Source organism: Bos indicus, chromosome 15 (genome assembly GCF_029378745.1).
Source record: "Bos indicus isolate NIAB-ARS_2022 breed Sahiwal x Tharparkar chromosome 15, NIAB-ARS_B.indTharparkar_mat_pri_1.0, whole genome shotgun sequence".
NCBI classification, from domain to species: Eukaryota; Metazoa; Chordata; class Mammalia; order Artiodactyla; family Bovidae; genus Bos; species Bos indicus.
The window spans coordinates 44,229,770-44,254,452 of record NC_091774.1 but is presented as its reverse complement, the minus strand read 5'-3'; the positions used below and the strand labels follow the sequence as shown (position 1 = coordinate 44,254,452).

General features: G+C 53.4%; 1 protein-coding gene across 5 annotated transcripts in view; it reads right to left on the bottom strand.

Moving 5' to 3' along the window:
- Positions 1-24,683, bottom strand: part of DENND2B (DENN domain containing 2B) — a 171,196-nt gene that overhangs the window by 1,577 nt on the left and 144,936 nt on the right. For all 5 annotated transcript variants that reach the window (XM_019975153.2, XM_070803709.1, XM_019975152.2 and 2 more), the window contains 14 exons: positions 21,330-21,481; positions 19,800-20,015; positions 18,767-18,863; positions 18,081-18,125; positions 16,916-17,100; positions 15,742-15,851; positions 15,480-15,549; positions 12,402-12,479; positions 11,739-11,879; positions 8,071-8,219; positions 4,215-4,392; positions 3,908-3,949; positions 2,239-2,350; positions 658-897 (listed from right to left, as the gene is read on the bottom strand). In XM_019975153.2, the coding sequence (XP_019830712.2) occupies positions 658-897; positions 2,239-2,350; positions 3,908-3,949; positions 4,215-4,392; positions 8,071-8,219; positions 11,739-11,879; positions 12,402-12,479; positions 15,480-15,549; positions 15,742-15,851; positions 16,916-17,100; positions 18,081-18,125; positions 18,767-18,863; positions 19,800-20,015; positions 21,330-21,481 (1,815 nt within the window). The remainder of the gene's footprint in view (positions 1-657; positions 898-2,238; positions 2,351-3,907; positions 3,950-4,214; positions 4,393-8,070; positions 8,220-11,738; positions 11,880-12,401; positions 12,480-15,479; positions 15,550-15,741; positions 15,852-16,915; positions 17,101-18,080; positions 18,126-18,766; positions 18,864-19,799; positions 20,016-21,329; positions 21,482-24,683) is intronic.

The window sequence follows — 24,683 nt, the reverse complement described above, 5'->3', positions numbered from 1 at the left end:
AAACTATTAGTAATGACACCTCACTGGTGTTCGCTGCTGATGGCCTGAGCTGCATTGTGGTGAGGATGCAACGTGGTATCAGAGCTGCCCCTAAGTGGGCATCTTCTCCAGCTCCTTTCAGACACTCTATCATGTTGTTTGAAAAGGTTACACTAAAGGGACAGTACCGGTGGACAGAAGACGCAACAGTCCTGAGGTTAGAAAGGTCTTGATGAGAAGAAAAAGCTCTACAGTGAGCAGAGCTGATGAAATAACAGAGATAACCTTTGTGCTTTGAGTGCAGACTGCCACCAACTTAAGACAGAGAACTGGCTCAGTTCTCTTCAACCCTGGATTCTCAGGACTCCCTAAATGGCACAATCTGGCCTTTTTCTCTAAATAAGGACCTATGAAGAGGGGCAAAGTGGAAATAAGCCCCACTCTTTTGCCACAGGGCTCCAGCCTGTGCCCAGCCTAGTGAAGGCACTTTCTGGGGCAGAGGATAAAGTGCCCTTGGCAGTCCCTCTTAGAAGAAAAGGGATATTAGGAGGCCTGCCCTGGCTGATACTGATGGAGGCTCACTGTGCCTGGCTACTCAGCCTGCTGGTTAGCAGAAAAGCCGGAGGAGGAGACCTGATACCCCTCAGAACCCCCCAACCCAGGCTCTTCTGGCCTTACCCTTTGCCCGACACTTTCTCAGCTCCCTGTCTTGGATGAAGCCAGCAAACATCTGAGACTCCATAAAAACTTCAAGAAAACGGCGGATGCTTTTGGAGGCCACAGACTTGCGGAAGGCCTCCCGCTGAAAGGCCCTCTCCCCCTTCTCACTCTGTGTCAGGAAGAGGGAGTAATGCCCAACAGTCTCCACAAAGAACCGGATAAACACCTCCGACACCAGCCCATTGAGGGTATTACATTCTGGAAAAGAAAAGAAAACCTTTGAGGTTCAGGTCTAGAGCCTGCAACCGTAGCCTCCAGGGGATCTTGTCTCCATCTCCTCAACTAAACTGTAGCCAAAATCACTTATCTGTTCTTGGAACTTTAGCTCTTGTGCTCCCAGGCTTGTAACTAGCTCATGAGCCAGGAGGTTGGAAACTGTGCTCTGAACATGGAAGCTGGCAGATACTTGCTGAATGAGTGAGAACGGAAATCAGAGACCAGAGCCCCACTCCCCCCTACACCCCTTGCCCTCTGGTGGTTTCCCTGGCTTCACAGGAAGAGGAAGTTGCCTCCACCTCCTGCAGTGGCTCAAGGCAAGGCCTGAGACAGAGGAATAACTAGCATCCTAACAGCAAGAAGGGTCTTTGTGGTTGCCAGCTGTCTTTGGGTTTTTCTTCCCAAACTTCCTGAGGAAGAGAAAAATTAGAGGCAAGAGGGGAGCTTTGTAGCCTGGGCCACCCCTAGAAGCAGCTCTGATGTTATCTAAGTTTCTGAACTCCTTCTGATAAAATACTATACTATTCCTCTCCCCTCAGACCCAATCAAGCCATAACTCCCGGAACCACACTGGGAGCTGTTGTTCAGTTGCTAAGTTGTATCTGACTCTTTGCAACCCCATGAACTGTAGCACACCAGGCTTCCCTGTTTTTCACTATCTCCCAGAGTTTGCTCAAACTTATGTCCATCAATTTGGTGATACCATCCAACCATCTCATTCTCTGTCACCCCCTTCTCCTCCTGCCCTCAATCTTTCCCAGCATCAGGGTCTTTTCCAATGACTCAGCTCTTCTCATTGGGTGGCCAAAGTACTGAAGCTTCAGCGTCAGCATCAGTCTTTCCAATGAGTATTCAGGGTTGATTTCCCTTAGGATTGACTGGTTGGATCTCCTTGCTGTCCAAGGGACTCTCAAGAGTCTTCTCCAACACAACAGTTTGAAAGCATCAATTGTTTGGTGCTCAGCCTTCTTTATGGTCTAACTCTCATACATCCCCACACGACTGCTGCAAGAACCATAGCTTGGACTATATGGACTTTTGTCAGCAAAGGAGTAGGGCTAGAAAATTCTAGGCTAAAGTGAGACCAAGGTCCTATATCTGAGTTTCATCAGCCAGGTGGGTCTGGCGCACAGAAGCAGGGTCCAGGCCCGATGAGGCCCAGGCCCAGCGTAGAGCAAGTCTAGGACCAGCTCATGAACCAGGAGGTTGGAAATTGTGCTCTCAACATGGAAGCTAGAAGATACCTGCTGGATAAATGAAAATGGAAATCAAAGACCAGAGCACCACTCCCCCCAACCCCTGCGTGGGGCAGGCCTCACTCACCATCATCGGAGTCGCTGTCTGAGTCCTGGGAGATCAGTTCGTTCTTCCTCTCCAGAGCCTGCTCCAGAGCCGCCTGTAACTTCCTAGGTAACAACGTGTCCTCATCATCCATCTGCGGGAGAAGGGGACCACACGGTGAGCACTTCCTTTGTGCCCGTGCTGTCTGAAGAGCTTGAATATATAAGCTCGATTATATAATATAATCTCATTTCATCCTCCCAATAACCCTGATAATTTTACCAACCTCATTTTTTTAAAGATTTTTTTTTTTTTATGTGGACCATTTGTAAAGTCTTCATTGAATCTGCTACAATACTGTGTGCGAGCTCAGTTGCTTTAGTCTTTTATTTTTAAATTTTATTTATTATTGGCTGTGCTGGGTCTTTGGGGCTGTGGAGGGCTCTGTCTCGTTGAGGGTAGGGGCCACTCTCTACTTGCGGCTTGTGGGTTTCTTGTGTGGTGGCGCTTCTCTGGTTGCAGAGCACAGACTCTAGGGCCCTTGAGCTTCCACAGTTGTGGCACATAGGCTCAAGAGTTGCATCTCTCACACGCTAGAGCAAGGGCTCAGTAGTTGTGGCAGACAGGCATAGCTGCCTCAAAGCATGTGGGATCTTCCCGACCCAGAGATCAAACCCATGTCCCCTGCATTAGCAGGCAGATTCTTAACCACTGGACGATGAGGGAAGCCCTCACTTCAGTCTTGTCCGACTCTATGTGACCTTATGGACTACAGCCCACCATGGCTGCTCTGTCCATGGGATTCCCCAGGCAAGAATACTGATCGCCGTGCCCTCCTCCAGGGGATCTTTCCGACCCAGGACTGAACCTGCATCTCTTACGTCTCCTGCACTGGCAGGTGGGTTCTTTACCACAAGCACCCCCTGGAAAGTCATGTTACAATATCGCTTCTATTTTATGTTTGGCTTCTTGGCCACAAGGCAGGTGAGATCTTAGCTTCACCACCAGGCATCCAACCCACACCCCCTGCCTTGGAAGGTGAGGTCTTAACACTGGAGCAAGAGGAAAAGTCCCTATCAACTTCATTTTAAGAAGAGAAACTAAGGCATAGAAAGAGGTTAAGAAACTTGCCCAGAGTCACAAAGATAAAAAGTGTGGAGCAGGTGGCATTCACTGCTCAGGACCAGTAGGGGTTCCCACCCCAGCACCACAATGAAGTCTCCCCAGTTCCTCCATCTCTGGCACCAGGTGGGAAGCACGGTTGGCGGGGGGCGGGGGGGGGGGGGGGACGGGGAAATCCCACGTCTCAGGCGCAAGGTTAGGCTGCCGGGCCTGTCTCTATATTCTGATTCAGTGTCCATATCTTGATGCTTGGTGCCCAGGAGATAGAGCTCTGTCAGTGGTGCGTGTAACAGACTACATTCCCAAAGTCTACGGCATTAAGATTATGTTCCTTTATGTGCCCAGCAGAATTTCTACCACTCACAGAGACTCTTTGAAGTTGACAACAATCACAAACCTTTACATTCCTCCACATTCTTTGCATCATGGATAGTCCTCCAGCCACTTTTCAACTGTCTGCTCTGTGAACGTGGAACCCAGAGCTCAGCAGTCAGCTACGAGGGTGGAGTATGTGTGTGCAACAGTGCTAGGTGCTCTGTATCAAACAAGGGCCCACCCTGGGGCAGGCCATGCAATGTCCCACTCTTACCTGTCGGATGAATCGGTCAGACCCCAGATTCACCATCAGTGCCTGGGAAAAAGAGTCATGAAGGGCAGTGCTTCAGGATATGAATCCCTGCAATGCCCTGCGCAGATATCCTGGATTCCCAGGGTCAGATAACAGGAAGAACTCCAGCCAGGGAAAGGCCTCCCAGGGAGCAAGGAGAAGAGCTGGAGACAAAAACAAGAAGATCCCAGCAGCCTCCCCCAATCCCTTCCCCTTCTGCCCTTCTCTCCTGGGGGCTTCTGTTCCTTCTGTCCCATCCTCCCCCCAGCTGGTTCCCCAAATGGCCCACCTCTTCCACAGGCAGCTCCTTCAGTTTGGGGAGGGAGCTGGAGAGCAGGCCAACCAGGAAAGGGGTGGGACAGCAGACGATGTCGATCATGGAGGCCGGGAGGACAGGAATGAAGGTGTGCTGCCAGGAGAAGGGGTAGAGCAAAGCCACCACCGCATGGGAGCAGCTGGACAGGGTACTGGTAGACAGACAGACAGACAAACACTGAGCCCAGGCCCAACACCTTCAGGGAAGGGGAGTTAGTGCCTGCTGGGCTAGGCTCATGACCTCCTTTCATGTTAATCCCAGGGCAACAAAGACGCTAAGGAGGTTCAGCCTGGGTCTGACCTTGCAGACTGATGAAGCCCCCACATCCCCCCTGCTCAGGGCCACAGGGCCAGCAGCGGTGCCCTCCTTGGTGGCTATACCTAGAACAGCCGTGAAGGTACACAGCAACACCTGAACACACACATACACACCCCCCACAAGGGCCACCCAAATGCACAGCTTGGCCTGACCTAGTTGGGGAGGATCAGCTCAGGCCAGGGAATACAAAGGTAAGCTGAGCAAGAGTGATCACAAATTCATAGTGTGTGAGAGCTGGAAGGTCCTACAGAGGTCATCTTACCAAGTCCACATTTTACAGCTGGGCTCACTGATAACCCAGGGTCAGTCCGGTCAGAAGTGGCAGACGTGGGACATGGCCAGTTTTCCTGTCTCCCAGTTCAGTCACGTCTACCGTTCCCTACTCCCCTAACTGGAGAAAGCGGGCTGACTGAGTGAGGCTGGCGCCATTCTCATCCACTTCTGTCTTTCCTCTCAGGCTCCAAAAAAAGGCCAGACTTCTCAGTGGGTCAGCCTTCTCTTGGCCTAGAGGGGACTCCAGCACCATATCACAGGGCTGGCTGTCCAAGGAGAACGACCAATGGGAGGCCAGAAGGAGAATCTCCCCAGGGCTAGCCAGAAGGCATAGAAGTGAGTGCTGAGGGCTAGTATGGGTCACCAGTCACCACAGGAGACATACCTGGCCTGAACCATCTACCTGTCAGGAGAGGAGTCAAGGACACGCCCCTCAGGGCCATATCACAAATGAGACAGTGGCCCAGAGTCATTCTCAAGCCTGCCTTTCCCACCCTGTCTCTCTGCATCTATCGGTCCCACCTACTAGCTATGAAGGCCCTGGGCTCTACCTGATTGGCTCCAACAGGGACTGTCATCCTTTCATGACTAATGACCACCAGTCAGAGAACATGGTTCCAGTCCATGACAGAAACAAACCCTCTTTTCTAGAAGGACCTCTGGATGTTCACAAGTTTTTTGGCAACCCCAGGGACAACTAAAATACTGCTGGGTCCTGAGGCAGAGACACAGGTATTCTGGCCCTGAGAGCCCTTTCCCTGGGGACAGCACTCCCCAAACCCCAAGGGGAGCCACCTGAAAAAGATCTAAAAAAGGGCCATCTCAGGGTCAAAGGAAACACTGATCTCCACAACGCCTTCCAATGGGGCCCGGGGCTTGGCAGTCAGGCTTGTACAACCCTTAGGGTTGATCACTGCAAGCTTGTGTGTGTGCGTGTGTGCACACCCTCCCACTGGCACAGACATCAGAACTAGGCCAGAGGGACCAAGGACTTGTGGACAACTTAAAATGTGAGCAACGGAACAAGAGCTGGCTGGACTCCAGCCCTGTGCGGCCTCACCAGGCTGCCTACTCTGCCCTCTCCAGGCAGAGGCAGCCCCTGAGCAGGGAGGGCATCTTTTCTAGGCCCAGGATTGGCAGGACTTGAACACCAAGCCAGGCCAGAACAGGACCCTGGGGTATTTTCCTCCAGGAACGGTCCAGGAATGTGTTCAGAGGCAGCTGCAGCCACAGGAAACAATCACTGTATTCACAGCCCTGCTGGAGCCAGGCTGGGGGTGGGGTGGGGGGGTCGCAAAGAGGAGGCTCTGTCCTTGGTGAAGGAGTGAAACCTTCAGGGAAAGAAGCCTCGGGCCTGCTCTGCTAGGGGCATCAAGGTCTGACCAGGCCAGAGCCTCAGTCAGAGATGGGCAGCCGGGGCTTTGCTGGCAGACAGTGAGCACGGATGGCAGAGAGGCAGAGATGGGGCCCCAGGGAGCTTCCATAGCTGGCTAGTTCCAGCAGCTGGCTCGGTCCCCTCACAAGGCCTAACGGACATACATATAACTGTGGTATACTGAAACACAGAGCTGTGGCGGGAAGCGGGGTTCAGGGTGGGGGGAAGTAGTCTTCATTTCTAAACCTGGCTCTCTCTGAAAAAGCCAGAAGCTCTGGTTTTTCTTCTTCCTCACTTCTGGGCTGAGGGTGGGCCCAAGTTCCTGCCCCAACACCCTGTGACAGTATTCGGGAGTCCATTTCTCCTACTTTCTAAATGACCTCCTCACACACACAAAACAAAGTTTTTTGGGGGAAAAACCAGGAGGAAGAGTTTTCTGCCCCTCATATCAGCACCTAGCGTATGTTATGGCACATAGCAGATAGCTTAATAAATGCTCTAAAAAACTAAATTAATCCACCACTCTAAAGAAACTACTGCCCCTCTGTAATGACAAAAAAACACACAATATGTTGCTGAGATCTCATCCTCTCCCTGCCTGTCCCACCCACTATATATACTCTTTGCTATGGTCTGAATGTTTGTGTCCCCTCAAACACCCAGTGATATCTGAGGTTCTTAGGTCATGAGAGTGGAGCCCTCATGAATGGGATCAGTGCTCTTACAAAAAAGACCCCTCAGAGATCCCTCGCCCCCTGCCTTCTGCCATGTGAGGACATAATATGAAGCCAGCGGCTATGACTGAGGGAGAGAGCCCTGACCACAGTGTGGCCACGCCGGCACCTGGCTCCTGGACTTTCAGCCTCAAGAAACGTGAGAAGTAAATTTCCATAGTTTATAAGCGACCTAGCCTGTGGTATTTTGTTTACAGCAGCCCAAATGGACTGAGATGATCTTTAAAGAAAAAAAAAAAAAAAAAAAAAACCCACCTTGGCTGCCCAGAAGGACTCAGCTTCTACCAGAACACCTCATGTCCAGTGACATTTCCTCCATCCCGTCCCTGACCACAACCAGATCTTGGCATCTGGAATTCCTCTCCCTCCAAAACCATAAATGCCAACACATGTGATTTATTCAGCTCTTTTCTGATTCTTCTTCAACCAGCTCCCCTGCCTCAGTGGCAGGTCCGGTCCCTCGACTTCTTTTGCCCTTTCCTAGTCTGGCCAGCCTCCCTACAAGCACCGTCCTCCCCAGCACCCTCAAGACCCTCACTTCATCCTTCTCAGCAAATCGCCATGTGCCCGCCTGGGTCACTCCATTTAACTGCCTTTTCCAGGTGACACTCGCTGGACAGCTCAGTACCCCTCATACTATCCCTAGTCAGTGCCCTCACCCCTTCTCATGATGGCTCTCCCCAGAGCTCATCACTCTCTTAAAAAGCAGCACCCCACAGAGATGGCCTTGAGTCCCCCTCCAGGGGAAATGTGGCTGTCTGCTAGGAGTCTCCTTCCTTTCTTACCTCTCTCTATATAAATAGGTTTGCACCTATACAATCTTGGCTGCTACAAAAGAAGCAGCGTCTGTCTTTTTCCCTCCAGCCAAGTCCTCCATCAGGCCCTCATCTCTGCCACCCTGTGTGCGCACAAGCCCTGCTCCCTCAGTCATCCTCGCTGACCATGTTTGCTAACCTGTGCTCTCCATTTGATCCTTCTCTCACCACACACGCAGTCGCACTCCCCCACCACACACACACACTCTCCACATACTAACGCAGTGGCTGGCATATACTAGGACCCATACACACGCTGCATTAATTAGCGGATATGTCTTCCCCACTTCTTCACCTCACCTGCTGGGCCCTACCTGAGCTTATCTGCCACAAAAATGACCCGACGCTCCAATAGCAGCGAGGCGAAGATTCGGATGAGCTGACGCACACTGAGGCAGGTAAAAAGGCACTCGAAGTCCACGTGCTCCAGCCGGGAGTCCGTGGGCCGGCGCAGCTCTAATACCTGCAGGAGAGCGGCGGGGGAAGGGGGTCCAGGCAGATCAGGTGGGTGCCACTCCCAGGTCCTGCACAAAGCGACCTGAAGCTCGCTTCCCTCCCCAGTCTCTCTCCCGAGGCTTCCACTCTACCGCCGGCTATGCAATAAGACCCAGTCTCCTCCTCCACAGTCCTCAGACCCCAGCCTGTGGGCAGGAGGGCTCACTGCAAACAAGGCAGAGGCTCCAGAAGGGGGTGGCCAGGCTCTGGGGGAGGGAGGAGGACCGCTGACCGCTCTTTCAAACCAGGAGAGTGAGGGAGTCTCCCCGCACGGTTCTCCCTGACCTTTTGCCTGTCTCAGCCCCCACATGGATGGACCCCCACAACGGATCACGGCCCCCCAGGCGGCTCTGCTCACCCCTCACCCATCTCCAGAAGGACAATGTTAGTGTCCCTGTTGCCATGCCCCCTCCCTTTCCTGCAAGGAACTGTTTCCTTCCAGAGGCTCTGTCCTGGCCTCTCTCAGCGTGTCTCATCCCTGTGACAGGAACAAGGAAAACACTGGGAAATGGCTGGCTATTCCACAGCTTGGCCAGAAGAGGCCTTTCTTGATCAGGACCAGACCTAGCCGTCTTCCCTCCAGTGGGGCGGTAAGACCGCTCCCAAGGTCGGCGATATGGCACAGACAGCACTTTCCTGGGGGCAGGCATGAGGCTGGAGGGTGGCAATGACCCTGGCAATGCGAGCAGGGGGAGCTGATGGCGCTCGGGCCAAGCCAAAATGGCTCTCACCAGGGCCGCCTGGTCCTCCCCTGGTTCCTCAGCGAGGTGGGCAGCATGGACACGTAGGCCTCCAGAGAACCAGGAGGGAAAACGAACTCCCTCTCTCAGCCCTGTGGAGTCAGAGCTCTCCCCCACGGGCTTTAACATCATCCCATTTGTTCCTCCTAACTCCGAGCTCAGCGGTCATCCCTCTGGCCCTGGGGAAACAGCACAAGGGGCACAGATTGCCCCGAGGATGTGTCTCTTTTCAGAGGTCTGTTTCCATGCTGTCTCTCCCACCCGATGCTCACGTCCCAGAGGTTCGGCATTAGCAGGATACAGGGGACACCAGAAATGTCAGTGACGTAGGCTGAAGGAATCCCACACCGCCATCACTCTGGGGTCAGAGGCCTCGGCACACCTCCTACTCCTACCCCTGCCCCGGAGGAAGTCACAGCGAGGCTCCCCTAAGCCTCCCTCCTGAGAGCCTGCATGCAGTTGGCGCTCCATGCCTGGAACCCGAGAGTCTGGACTCTCCAGGGAGTGAGCGTTCACACAGGCAGCTTGGAGGACCTGGGCTTCCTTTCACTCACCCGCCCCTCAAGGAGATCATAGTCTGCTGGGGCTAAAGGAGCCTGAACGATCAGCCCATGAGCTTGGTGTTAGGCCAGGGGAAAGGTGTAACTTGCATATATACAGGAGCTGAGAGGGCTGGGAAGAAGGGTACCCATCCCATCTGGGGTGGGGCGGGGGCAGTGGCTCAGAGCACAGGATGCTTAACTTGGTTGCCCAAGGGGGTAAGAAGGCAAAAGGAAGCAGAGTTTATGGATGTGAGAGGAGGCTGGTGAGTGGGCCGGGCCCTGTCCTGAAGGACTGACTCCCAGGTACTGCTGTTGGACCCTCAGGGCAGGGTCAGAGGTCCTGCCCCTAGGCCACATGCATGAAGCAGAAAGTCCATCCAAGACAGGGTGGGAGAAAAGATGCCACAAGAAAGGCCCTGACTAGTACTCGCCACTCCCAGCAAACCCAGTGCTTCTCTAGTCAGACCCTCTCCGCTGCCTGCAACAATGAATACATTTATTTCTCCCTCTCCTCAAACCCAGCACCCACCTCTCACTCTCAGAGGACAACCTTCTTTCCCATTTGGAGAAAACTGAAGCCATCAGATGAGAATCCAGGATCTATAAGCCATGGCCCTTCCCTGCCATCACACCAGAGAGGACCCCCTCTCCTGTCTCCCCACGGAGCCCACTGCCCACCCCCAGTCTCACTGTCCCCTCCCTCTGCTGCTGTCTTAACCTCTCTCTCCCTTTCTGGGCCATTCCCACCAGTACCCAGACGACCACCTTCAACAAACTGGCTCTACGTTACCGTTCAACCACTGCCCATTCCTTTCCACAGCCAAGCCTCTGGAAAGCTATCTCTGCAGGCCATGTCCCCTTCTCAACCCCATCCACTTCTCAACTCTGTCCACTCAGGCTTCTCGGCCCGCTGACCACCCGAGTTTCTGGAATTCTGTCTTGTCAAGGCAGCCCGCCACACCTGGTCCTGACCTCACCTCATCTCTCCTTCCTTCCTGAGAGGCCCCTTCCTTGGCTCCTGTTGCTGCTCCTCTACTGCCGGAAGCCCTCAGGACTTTCTCCTCCTCCCCATCTACACTCTTTGCTAATGTGCACAAAATCAACTCTTCCTCCTCACAGACCTGCTCCTCCCTGAGGTGCTCCACTGACTACCCTGCTGCTCAAGCCAGAAAGCTGGGAATCAGCCTTAAAGTTTCCCTAACACTATTCCCCATTTCCAGCCACTGCAAAGTGCTATTGATCCTGGTTCTAAAGTACATTTCAAATCCATCTTCCTCCATCTTTCCATCCACACCTTAATCCAAGCTCCACTCATCTCTTGCCTATACGACTGCAACAATACCCAAGCCGGTCTCCCTGTTTTCACACCAGTCCACTATCAACATAGCAGCCAGACTGGGCTTTTAAAATCATTATCTCAGATCCTAGAATCCAGCTTGAGATACACTCCAAAACCCTGAATTTGGCCTACAGCACACTGTGACCGGGCCCTGTGGTCTCTCCACCCTGCTCACTCCCTTTCTCAACCATCTTGGCCTTCAGTTCCTTGACAAGCATACACACTTTCCCACCCTTTGCCTTCAGATGCTGTCCCTCTACCTGGCATAATCCTTTCCCACACACATCCTTCTCTTTCAGTCTCCCTCGCCTCACTTCATCCACTTGACTCCACTCACCCTGGGTCCCTAAGAAAAGGTCATCTTCCTCAGAGGAGGCCTCCCCTGGCCCTTAGTCTGAAGGAGACGCCCTGTCACACACTCTCCCTCCTGTGCTGTCACTTGGCACCTGACACTCTGGGGAGTTATCTGTTTCTATGGGCAAGTATTTATTTAACACTGGTCTCTTCCACTTGTCCGTGAACTCCACAAATGCTCAGCTGTGCCCCTCTTTAACTGTACAACTCTGCCCCGAGGTCCACAGGAACCTGACCGTGAGACAGCACATATTCCATAAACATCTAATCAATGAAGAAGAGACGGCCTGCAGTTTAGTCCGAACAGGTCAGGGAAGGCCCTGGGAGCTGCAGAGAGGTGAGCGACGATCACAGTTCTGTCACTCATTTCTCAGTACCTGTCGGTTAGGTGTACAAACGCACTGAGCTAGGAAGGGGCCGTGTTCCGCACTCTGGAGACTGAGCCGTGGGCTCGCAGGTCCCACCCCAGCCTCAGTCCATGACCCGAGAGAGGAGGCAGCAGAAATCCCTACCTCATTGCCAGCCCCTGGCAGGAAGGTCTTCACTTTGATGGTCTTCCCTGGGGCGGGGAAGGGTGATTCCATGAGACTTCTCATGAAGGGATAGACCAGAGCAGCGGAGATCCCACGCCGGCGCTCCACCTCATCGAGGACCTGTGCCCACCGGCAGCAGCCCAAAGAGGAAGGCGGTCAGGGCCCTGCCCTTCCCCTACCTCCTGGGTAGAGAAGAGGGCACTCTGGCATCTGACTGGTCTGGGCCAAAAGCTGGGAGCCAAGAGCTTCACACCCCACCCTTCCCAAGTCCCTGGCCACTGTGAGGGCTGTGTTCCCTAACTATTTCTTGCTTCAGACCCCAAGAGTGAATAGCTGGGCAAAGGAAACACCTCTTGAGAGTGGAGTTCCTGGGCACTTGGCTTCCCCAGGGTCTCTGTGCCCAAGGACTCAGCTTGCCCACGGCCCAGGGTGGGATGTGACACGAGCAGACGCTGCCGTGTAGGAGCTGGTGGACAGGGAGGGAGTCAGACAGCCTGGCTGCACTTGCCCTTGCATTCTCGCCTTCTCTCACCCTCTCTCTCACACACACATGTGGTTTTCTCATCTAAACCGCCTGTAGATACTCCTGTGGGAGCTTTCAGATGGCGGAAGGGGGCAGGAAGTAAGCCAGAGCCCTCTTACCTTGGAAAACAGGCCGAAGCAGCCAAGGCGGCTGATGACACAGTACACCTCTGGCAACCGAGGCCCTTTCCCGCTTGGCTGGGCGGGGACAAGGAGAGAGACAGACACAGAGAACATGTGGTTACTACACCTGGCTCCTTTTTCTTAGGATCTGAGGACTAAGCACCTCTCTTCTAGTGAAAACCTCTCTTCTAGTGAAAGAAGATTCCAGGCCTCTTCTGAACACCTACTCAACCAGGCCCTCAAAGGAAAAGCGGCCACTCTTTGGGGGTCAGCTTCAGCCTCTTCTGGCCTTCCAGCCCAAGGTGCCAGGCTCCTGCCAAGTGCTACACAGGCTCTGCCCTTCCTCCCAGAGGACCCTGGTGGGGGCTGGCAAAGATGAAGCGGTGTGGCAGAGGCTGTAGGGTGATCTGTGGATTTACATCCCCAAGTCCCCGGGAGCCTGCTGGCAAGGACAGGGGCTTGTGTACATTCTTAGGAATGAGCCGGGTGGTCTTCTGCCCCCACCAGAGACATTCTGCAACACATTCCTTTTCTCAGTTGCACTTCTCTCCCTTTCTGGATCGTCCCCATTCTAGAAAAGCAAACTGACACTATATAAGGTAAGTAAACTACTATTTATTGAATGTTTACCGTTTCTGAGTCCTGGGCTTGGAACTTTCCAAAAACTTGTTAGCTAGGCATTATTATTCCCATTTTATGGATGAGGAAACTGGGTTCAAAATTAGTAAGCCATCACCCAAGGTCAGATATTTAGAAGTCATGGAACCAGGAGTCTGTTTCTGCCTGTGTGTGTGTAACCTCTTTGCTGTGGTACCTCTGAAGTAAGTTGCCTTCTGACAGAAAGGAGAGAAAAGAAACATGAAGATACGGGAGAGAGGCCTGTACAGAGTAGAGGAGTCGTAGGGGGATCTGAAAGGTAGGTAGCTCGAGGAGAGGTGGGCCAAGAGCTCCCCAGGCCTGGAGCCCCCAGTGCAGGCTGGAGGGAGTCCACAGGAGCCGGCTTCTCCAGCCAGTGGCTGGCAGGGCTCTGTGGCTGTTTCTGGCTTGGAGGCCTGGAGGGCCTGGCCAGGCCGGGTGGGGAGGGAGCAGAGCAGCAGGTGCTGGCCCCTCATGCAGGCCGCTAAGCAAATGCAGATGGGGCTATTTCAGTCTCCAAACCTGCTGGCCACACGTCACAGATCTAAAGAGAAGGCAGAATCTGTTTTTGTCCATATTAGGCCTGAAACTCACTCCTCTCTTTTTCCCTCTCCCCCGCCTCCCCTAAAACCCCAAGTGATTAAATCAAGTATGTGGGATTTGGGTTAGAATCGTTGTGTCCAATCTGTAGGAATGCCGAGCGAGTGCCAGCCCCCTTGGCAGGGGCCCAGCCCAGGCCCTCTCTGAGCACGCCAGGACAAACACGCTCTTCCCTGGGGGCGGCAGGCCCACTGCAAAGGAGCAGCTCTACTCCATCTCTGCCCCTGCTAAAGCAGCCTTCGCAACAGGCCCCTCCAGTTCCAGGTGAACCTGCCTGGCTCCCCGCCTGGTCTCTACTGCTCCACATTCCCTTGGCCCGACTCACAGGCATTCTATAGCCAAGTATTCCTCCCCCTGGACTACCCTGTGGTGTCATCTGGGAGTTCCAGACTTGGGGTTTTAGAGCTTGGAGTCAACCTGGCTCTAGCGCTCACTGGCTGTATGACCCTGGGCAAGTCATTCCACATCTGAGTCTCAGTTTCCTAATCTACAGAACAGATATAACAATGCCTCATGGACTACTATGAGGAATAAAGAAAATGACATGCCTGGAACATAAAATGGATCCCAAGTAATAGTTCATTCCCCTTGTCCAGCCTTCTACATTGAAAATCCCACCTCCTCTACTAAAGCACCTAGCCCACCCTAGCACTCTCAGTGGCTCAGTCATGTCCGACTATTTGCAACCCCATGGACTATAGCCCACCAGGCTTCTCTGTCCATGGAATTCTCCAGGCAGGATACTGAAGTGGGTTGCCATTTCCTTCTCCAGGGGATCTTCCCGACTCAGGGATCAAACCCAGTCTTCCTGCATTGCAGGCAGATTCTTTACTGTCTGAGCCACCAGGGAAGTCCTACAGCACCTGAAGTTCCTTGAACATAGGATCCAGGTCTAACTCATTTTTATGCACCTTCAGCACGTTGCCTAACCCTCAGTAGGTGTGTGGTACATGTTTTTGAATGAACGAATGAATGAGCCCGAATCCTTCATTTGGGGTCCCTGCTATACACCACCTTTGCCTAAGATCCCCATCATCTGCCCCTTCTCCCACTAAGGCCCAGGAACCTTGAAACACTGTCAACAGCCCAAGCCAACAACATCCCCAGTGAGCCCCAGGGGAGCGTGTGACAGGACTTTCTTTACCCCAATCTATTTCCCAGGACTAATGGGAAGAGGGATGGGGTAGTGCTTCTCTACAACATGTCTTATGTTTTTAAAACCCTTCCTTTCCCCTTGAGCTCAAGGCATCTCTCCCAGAATCCCACAGAAAGTTACCGCTCTGTCCCTGTTCAGCCTCCAGTCCTACCAGATCAAGTGCAGGACACACATCAGGCTGGCCAGGGGTCGGGGTGAGGAATATTGTCCTCCATCCCAGTCTGATGCACACACACACACTGATGTGATCCTGCAACCCAGGATCAACGATCTGAGCTCAAAAGCCCAAAGAAAATGAACGAAAAGAAAAAGTATAGAAGAGCTAAAAACATGACATCCCAGTAGAAAGTGATCTAATCTCTTCCCTTATTATAGATTATCTCAGATCCTGGGGCCCAATCAGAGTGGCCACTTTAAGTCCTGCCATCCCAGGAGCGCTGTGTGTGTGTGTGTGTGTGTGTGTGTGTGTGTGTGTGTGACAGTGGCCTCAGGGAACATACAAGGCAGCCGAACACAAGAGTTTCTACAAGCTCAAGTTAAAGAAGAGCACACACATACAAACTCTGTGGCCCAGCCTTCTACATTGAAAACCCTACCTCCTCTACTAAAGCACCTAGCCCACCCTAGCACTCTGGACTAGGACCATTCGGTCCTAGTCCCTGAGGACCGAATGGCCTACTTACCAGTAAGCGCCTGCAGTAGCCAAAGCGTCTGCTGCCATCTTCCCCAGTCAACATGAAGGAGAACGTCTCGCTGGAACAGGGAGAAGTCTGGCATCAGGGAAGTACACAGGACCAGGAAACAGCCCCCAAGAAGAAGGGGCTGCCATCCCAGGGAGGGGGTGAAGGACCAGGCTGCTACAGGAGAAGAGGCTGGGACTAGAGTGGGCCCAGCCAGCCGCCCGCTATGACAGGGTGGAGGAGATTCTGCCAGACTGGGCCTCACCTGCTGTACTCTGACACAGGGAGCCAGTCCTTGGCATCAGGGAAGCAAAACTGGGGAATGGCCTTGAGCCTCTCCTCTGCCTCCCGCATCTGCTTGGTGGGTCGGTCCAGCTGCAAGGAAGAGGGATATGAGGAGAAACAGATCAGAGAAGACATGAAAGCTGGGGGTCGTGGGGGTAGCTGAGAAATACCCCATCCCCAGCCTCGTGAGTCCTAGGTGGCGTTCTACCAACTGGCGTGCTTCTCAGCAGCCTTGACCCCACTCACAATTCTCACAGAGAGGTCTGGGTGTGGGATGAGTCATCATTCATTCATTCATTCAATATATGCCAAAGCAGCACTTTATATGTGGCGCCTGGCACTGTGCCATTGCTGGACTACCAAGAAAGAGACCACAAAGCAGATGGTGTCCCTGTCCTATGCGCGTGCTGGCCAACAGAGTGAAGTAATCAACAACACAGTCTCAGAGGGGCCACAGAGGAAATAAACAGGGTGATACAACAGAGAGAACTGGGCGGAGGGGGCTACTTTAGAGTATCTAGAAAGATCTGGAGGAGGTACTGTTTGAGCAGAGAATGAGAAAGAGCCAGTAGCCAAATGAAGAGCTGGAAAAAAGAAGATTCTGGGCAATGACAGAGACAAAGGGCTTGAGTGTTACAGGAAGTGAAAGGAGGCCAGGCAGCTGGGCTGGCTGGGGATAAGCAGGGAAGGAGTGGTAAGAGCTCAGGGAGGTGGGGGAAAGGGGAGAGAATGCTGATGGGTACAGGGTTTCTTTGGGGAGTAAATGTTCTAAAATTGGTCAGATAACTGTGAATATATGAAAAGTTATTGAATGGTATGCTTTAAACAGGTGAATTAAATAGTATCTCTTTAATTTAATAGATTAAATTGTATCTCAATAAAGTGGTTCAAAAAGAGAAGAAAGATAGAAGTAGTAGCTGGGGGCCCTTCCTCAGGACCCTCGAAGTCCTGTACACAACGTGGATCTGATTTTAGCCACACTGGGGGCTGCTCTCTCCGCCTTCATCCTCTGAATACTCACTGGCCCAAACCCACCACTTCTCCTGGCTCCAGGGAGCCACACTCAGGGCTGGGGCAGTGAGGTGGGTCGCTATGGCAGGAACAGGATGGGCCAGGCGGAAAGGCAGAGGCCAGGAAGGAGGGAGGGGTCGCACCTTGGGGAACTGGTAGGAGACCTCGGGGAGGTAGGTGTTCCGGGAGGGCTTCTTCTTGAGGGACACGACCACGAAGTACTCAAACAGCTCCCGCTCCTGCCACTCCAGCAGCTCTAGCTCCAGGGTCCGGTAGCTGGGCGCGCGCTTCAGCATGGACTGGATGTGGACCAGGCGCTGTGTGTGGGCTGGGGGCGGGCCACACATCAGGACAAGACCCCGCATCAGCTCCCGCCCCACCTCACACTCAGGGCTCCATCCCAGTGGGTCACCTCTAAGTGCAGGAGCCTAGCCTGACAGCCTGACCCCCCGAGCTCTGGGCGAGACTTGGCAGGAGCAAGGTGTCTGTCTGTCTGATCTGACACAGGGAGCTACTGGTCTGGGCCTCCCGGAGCCTCTGGAGGCTGGGCTGGGGCCAATAAGACTGCCTGAGCCAGGCAAACCCAGGGAGGCGTCACGGCACCTACACACCCCGGGCCAACAGGGCGAGAAGATACAAACATCCACGAAGCCTTCATCCTGGGGCCCTAGCAACCTTGGCCTTGGACCCTTCCCCCTGTCCCCAGGCCCAAAGTCCACCTGCCCACATGCCTGGGGATGAGAGAAGGAGGGAAGGAGGGAGCTCCCAATATCGAAACTTTATTCATCTAGGAAGGTCTAAACAGGGGTTCTCGGTAGAGAAAGAAGAGAGATTTGTCCAAGGCCCCTGGAATGTGAAGGTCCCAGAAACCTTCCAGGGAGGTGGCAGCTCTCCTCTTTAGGGAGGGGAAAGATGAGTGGCCTTAGGGCCTCCCAAGCACCAGGTTCCTCAGACTTCAGCACATTTCTCACAACCAGAAGAGGAACCTTGAACACATCTCTGACCCTCCAGACCCACAACACTTACCAGGCAAACCTAGATGGACAATGAATGGCTTAAGAAAGTAGGGCAGGGTCACCAGCCTTAAATTTGGAAAAGGGGAGATGTCTGAATTTAAGCTCACAGGGCTGAGCTCCATGATAGAAGGAATGGACTCCCCTAGAGCTCCTTGCTCTTTTGGCCTCGTATCCTGCCTGCTGATACCCTTCCCAACTGGGCCACTTTGGGACGCTGGGACAGCAAAGGCTGATAGATACCCTTCCACCAGGGCTGGGAAGTGGTCCCTGCTCTCTAGGAGCCACGTCTCACCTTTGAACCTGTCATCAGAGTCGCTCTCGCTCTCGCTATTTTCATCTGGAAAAGTCAGAGCAGAGTGCAGGCTGGCTGAGCTGCTGCCCCATGGTAAATGTCTTCTGTGCACCCCCCACCGACCCCCTCCCCACTCCCCCTCTTCACCTCGGGCCCAGCTCATGAGGGATGGACCTCATCTGGGCTCCAAAGGGCCCCCGGCCAGGAACTGCGTGGCCCAGGGCCAGTGTCCCTCAGAGCTCAACCTGCAGGTGTTAATCTATACACAAACTCCTATTCATCCAGTCCTGATCTGGGGGAAGCTGAGGGCTGAAGCTGGAGGCTGAGCCAGCAGAGAGGCCTGTGGGCCTGGAACACAAGGGTCCTGCCTCCAGGAGGCCAAGATTCAAAATGGGAAACAGACCACAGTGCTCAGTAAGTCTGGCCTTTCCTTTGGCCGGACACAGATTCCCACTCCCACCTCCCCCCATTCAGGCCTCACAGCCCAGAGTCTCAACTAACTGTTCCCAGGGCTTTCTTCTCTTTTTGGCCCTCCCCTCCTGTGTGGCCACTTTTTGGCAGGGCTCTACCCTCCTAGAAGGCAAGTTGGCCCATGGAAGGGTAAACTGAGGCTAGTCCTTGCATCTTCCCACTTCTAATGCCCAAGGGCCCCAGGAACATGAGCCAGCTCGGGTGTCCAGGCCTACCTCTCAGTGATGATGTCTCAATGCTGGACATAGACAGCTTTTTTAACCTCTTCTTTCCCCTCTTGGCATTGTAGATGGAGTTAATTCTTTGGACAAGCTGGGTGAGAAAAGCAGGGAGGGTGAGGTAACCCTAACGCCATCTGCCCCTGCTCCTAAGAAGGCTGCTGATTTACAGAGGCCATCTGTTCCCCTGCTGGTAGAAGCCTCCCACCCTTCCCCGCGTGGGGCCCAGCGCTGTCTCTCTGCTGCACTGGTCCCAAGGGCAAGCCGTAGCTCTCTACCTATTTGTCCACTTAGTGGTCTCCTGCCCCCAAGACAAGGGTCTTCACTTAGCTCCCCAGAGGAAGGAACTGTGATCAAACCAGACAGGATGGGAGCTCCTGGGTCTCAGGAGTCAGTGAACCAGCTGAGACAAAGAGCTGCTCAGAGGCAATAACAGGAACAAGGACTGAGCCTTTCCCCTCCGGGCTACCACCTGGGGGCCTGGCAGGAAGGAGCTAAATTCCCAATATACCCGAGCATTGTTTGCAGGCTAAAAATACCACTGGGCTAAATCCTGCTGCTCTGAGCTGGGGATCTGGGCCTGGCTGGTGTGGGTGTGCAAATTACTGCTGAAAACTCTCAACTCAGAGAGGTACAGAAAGAAGACCCACCTTTGAGTTCTAGCCTCTCACAGCCTGCAGATGTTTCTGTGTACACAGAGACTTTGCACACCCCACGCGCACACTAATGAGGAGCCTCCTAAGGACTGCCTCCATCCAGCCAGTGGCGTGGAGCACTCCTTGGGGGCCAGCTGGCCTGTTTTCCCCTAATATCTGTGCAATATTAATCACTCAGTGCATCTTTATTGATAAGAAAAGAGAATTAGCCAGATGAAAAAAGAAAAGGCTAGTGCCTGGACCCAAAATTAATTTAAGGAGAATTAAGGAAGCAGGCGCAGATTAGGGAAAGGAGGGAGGGAGGGAGAAAAGAGCCACGGCCGGCCTGCCCACCCACCCGCCCAGTCCTAGGCGGCTCCACCTGCAGAAGCTACCTTGGGGATGCGACGGGCCCGGCGGCTGGACAGCAGCTCACTGGTGGTGCTGAGGCTGTCCTCATTAAGGCTGGAGGGCGAAGACGGCAGGCTCAGCTGAGCCAGCAGTAGCATGTCGTCATGGCTGTGCCTCTTGGGTAACCGTGGCAGCCGGTGGCTCTTCCTTTCCGACCAGTTCCCGCTGCGCAGGGACTGGCTTCCGGGTTTCAGGGAGAGCTGGCGTGGGGCGGGGGACAGGGGAGAGGGCCTCAGCATGGATGCCGTGGCCAGCACCTGTCTGCTGGGAGCTGGACACAGGAGCCACAGGCTGTCCTCCCTGACTTCCCCCGAACCCCACCTGGAATTTCCATTGACCAGGGTTTCCTCTTCTAAGACCTCAGCTGCTAATCAGCAGGTCAGGGCAAGATTAGATACTTGCTTCCACAAAGGAAGCTTGACTTCTGCCAGAAAAAAAGAAAGCAGAGACAAAGAAAACTGGGCTGTCATCTGAGTGGGAAAAGAAGGCCAAGTGAGAATGCTGTGGGCGCTGTCTGAGCTCTGGGACAAGGCTGACTCTGCTCATTACTGGGTGTGGCTCGGATCTGTGTTCTGCCTCGCTCCATCTAGACTGACATCCTTCGCCACAGGGCACCTTACTCAGTGGAATCACTGCTTGCTAAAAAGGGAGCAGCTCTGCACACCTGGCATGCCTCCCACCTGCCACCTGCATCTGGCATCGCCGCTCATCACTCTTCAGCAAGTCCTCCTTTCTTTCCCTCCCCCAACTTCCTCTTCCTACCCAATCGGTCGGAAAACACACATTCAGTGGACGTTTATTTGAACAGAGCACATTAGAAAGGTAAACCTTTTATAAAAACAATCAAGTCACTCCAAGGCCAGAAGAAATAATTTTTATATTCTCTGGCCAGTGTTCTAAAATCTCTAGGAGAATCAGCATTGCTTTGGTAGGTTCAAGATAGGATCTCCATCCTCCAGCCTCCTGTCCATCGTGGACAAAGCCAGAACAAGCTACAGCCTCAGAGCTCCTTTGCCTCTTCACCTTTCTCCCCATTCTGCCTCCATCAGTCCATTGCTCAGAGATTCATCCACTCAGCCATTTATCCAATGGGAGCACTTCCAGGTCCTGGAGATACCTATGTGGCTCTCCAAATCCAGTTACTGGGCCTATCCCTGGCCCCTAAATGCCAGGGCTAAGATCAGTTCTGCAGAATTTTAAGACACCAACCCAGGCCCTGTCTTCCTGCTTCCAGGAAGGGGAGGAGAAATCTTGATTAGACAGGAGACTACAGGAGCTCCTACCTTAGTTTCACAGCTTAGAGCTCCAGCAGTAAAGGGAAGAAGGTGGGACTGGGTGGCCCCTAAGAGCACGTCTCGACTGTCCACAAAGGATGTCGACATGGCAGAGGTCCCTGAACACAGAGCTCCTCCCTGACGTCACCTCTGCCAAGCACTAGTGAGGGAAAAAGCCTGAGCAGAAGCTGGCCCTGGCCTCAAGCTGACCCTACAGGCGTGCTTCAGGGCTGCCATTACCTGAGTGGGTGGGTTGTTGTACTTCCTGTCCTGAGGACTCCACATCCTGTGCAAAGAGTCCAAGGAGTTCTCAGACAGCTGCTGGGGTTTTCGTCCTGCTCTTCGGCTCTTTAAGTCCACATCCTCATACGGATTCTCCTTGGGCAGATCTCCTGCAGAGGAGGAAAAGTTAGAGAAGGAAAGAAAGAGATACACACACACACACACACACACACACACACACAAATAAACAAGCAGAATTCCTGTGAGCCAAAGACAGTGGCTTCTGCCTGGCCCTTCAGCTTATGAGTCACACAGCTGCCCGTCTGCAGTGGGAAGGCTACAAACAGAGCCTGGTTCCGAGTCCAGAAGCCGAACCGTCCCCCCTCCCCAATTCAGCTCAGCCTTGTCTGGCCTCTGCTTTATAAATTCAAAGATTGCACAAGACTGGCTCAGCCACCCGTGCCTGTGCCCAGCCAGAGGACAAAGCCAACAGCAGGCGTCTTTTCTTGGCTCCAGTCCGTCCTCTGCGAAAGCCCCGGAGATATACAGTTTAAGGCAGGAAAGGCCTTCAGAGGTCACGCAGCTGTCTCTTCACCCCCTGCTCCCTGAGGACCACCTCTGGGCGTGGGTGTGGAGGACTCTGTGAACTCCAGGGAGCCGGGTGGCACCAGGCTGCACCAGACCTGCATCTCACCGGCACGCTGTGCAACAGCTCTCTCAGGATATGGCTTTCACCTGGTCCACTGAGGTAACTCTGCACCAGAGCAGTGATTAGCAAGTAGTGAGCGCTCAGTATTACTTGTTCAATGAATTGCTCTGACTAGCGTCACTCCACTTCCTCCACCACGGACCTCAGCAAAAGGACAATGGTCATCAATCCCCTTTTGTGATAAACTCTTCTGCTGGGACACACGAGAGATGTGAAAAGCCTGAAGGGAGTTTGGACTGGAGGGGTGGGGTTGGGGGGAATTCTTGCTTCTCTTCTCAGGATTCATTTCTGACGTCCAGAGCACTGCATTGGCACTACCAGGAAATCACAGAAAATCCAAAAAGCACCGTCCATTCCCGCCCTTGAAGAGCAACCCCTTCCTACAAGCCCTATCCTCCTGCCAACATACACCTGGACTCCTAAAAAGCAAGCAAGGTGAGTCCTGGCTCAGTTATGTGGCAGAACCACAGTGGTGACAAGGGTCACAGGGACTGTGAGTGAATACAGCCTTCCACTCCCCCTTGTCTTGTCTTTCCCCACCTCCACTCTATACCAATACCACTACTTGGGACGCAGGTGCTAGGGGCCAGAATACTGTTTTGCTGGAGGTGCACACCGCAAGAGCAGGGCTCGCCCCACCTTCTCTGTCCAAGCAGCAGGATGAGCCTGGGGGACCACTGGGGCCCCACAGACACCTGCCTGTGCCTCCCACCATAGAGGAGTTCAGCTGCCACTTCTCAGGGAGCAGACAGAAAAAGCAACAGACTCAACACAAGGCCCCTGAGAGTGGACACAGGAGAGCTACCAAATCCTCTATGCCGTCAGAGTTTTCAATTGCCAAAACCAAGATCTCTACCAGATCTCATTTTTATCACTATCATGAGAAACCACCATGAATTTAGGAAATGTCTTTGCCGAGGTGTGGGGGCACAGGGGCTGTGAAGGGGGATTTCAGTCACGGCTAATTAGACTGCCATGGGAGCCGTACAGATCTCTGTAAACGAATGAGTCAAAGACGGGGCAAGGAAGGATTTGGGACTGGATTAAGTGATTCTCAACACCAGGCAGAGTCCCCAGCAACTGCACAGACTTTCCTGTAACACAGTCATGCCATGAAAATGACTTTTCTCCATTCCAGAGCCCTGACTAAGCAGAGCTGACCCAGAAGCCCTGCCTCAAGAAGCCAAATATGAAACCTGACATCCCTTGCATGTTTTCTATAGCCCACCCCATCGCGGGCACTCAGGGAGGAATCAGGATAGACTCTGTATTTCCTGGTCCCTCGCCAACATAGGTCCTGTAGCGGTGAGGCTAGGGGACCAAAGATTGTTGAGTCAGGATACAATCTTCCTTATCCTGTGACACAGGACAGAGCAGATGGGGGCAGGGAGAACATGTATTCCAGGCTCATCAAATCTAAACTGCTTTGGGCTGGATGACCAGCCAGAGTCCTTATCGTCTTCCCCCAGCCTACAGGACGACCCTGTCTCAACTGCTTTAGATCAGAGTTGCTCCAGTTGGGGCTGGATAATTCTTGTTGTGGTGGACTGGACTGTGCATTTGTAGGATGTTCAGTAACAACCCTGGCCTCCATTCACTACACAGAGGACAGTAGTATCCCCTCAACCAAACAACTGAAAATGTCTCCAGACACTGTCAAATGTCCCCTGGGCAGATAGACGGATAAACGGATGATGAGTCGGACAGATGGATGATGGATAGAAGAAAAGAAGGAAGGAAGGAGAAAAGGAGGAACAAAGGAAAAGTGGATGGATGGATGGGTAGATACGGATGGATGGATGGAACTATACCCCAACCCATGCTTGCCCCATTAAGAACCACTATTTTAGACAGATGTTCCTAAACTCCCTAATGGCTTCTGAGCGCTAAGGCAAACTCTTTTCCTCCCTCCTTCACTCCTCTTCTCTCCCTTCCTTCTTTTCCCTTTGAACATCAATGCAAAAGCCAAAGCTCCAAGAAATAGAAGTAGGAGACGGAGGCCTGGGACAGTCACAGATGCATATCAGTGATCATCTGGGAACTGAAAACAGTTGGGAACACCAGGGTCTCAAGCCCGGTATGGCCTCTGGAAACTAAACTTCAGGAAAGCTTCAAATGCCTGCTCCTCCTGCCTGCCCAGCCTAACAGAAAGAAACAGCCTCTTTCTTCTCCAGCAACATTCAACAGCCTCTCAGATATAACCAGGCCACTAATCATTTCTCCAGGAAATGAAGGTTGGCCCTGGCCCAAGCCCCACCTCCCCAGCCATAGCTTGAGCCCTTCACAGCCTCATTCACTTCTGACACCCCACTTTCTGGATTGTTCTGACGACCCTCCTGGAGCTGCCACACAGAAACCCACGCAGCCACCTGTCCAGATAGTAAGGGTGACAAGGGCATGGGGATGTGCAGAGACCAAGCAGTGCCCAAGGCCTAGAGCCAGTCGGTCCCAAAGCGATGGCTCAGAGCTGGGAGACCAGGAGGGCTAGGGAATCCAGCTTAGAACCTCCTCCCTCCTCCGGGAGAGAGCCACAGTGAGGCTGAAGAAGCTGGAGCTGAGTGGAGAAATCTGGAGAAGACTCTGCAGGGCCTGGATGGGAGGTAGGAAACCTGGCAGATCTGAAGACCTTCACCCACTCTCTTGCCCACACAGCTCCCTCAAGG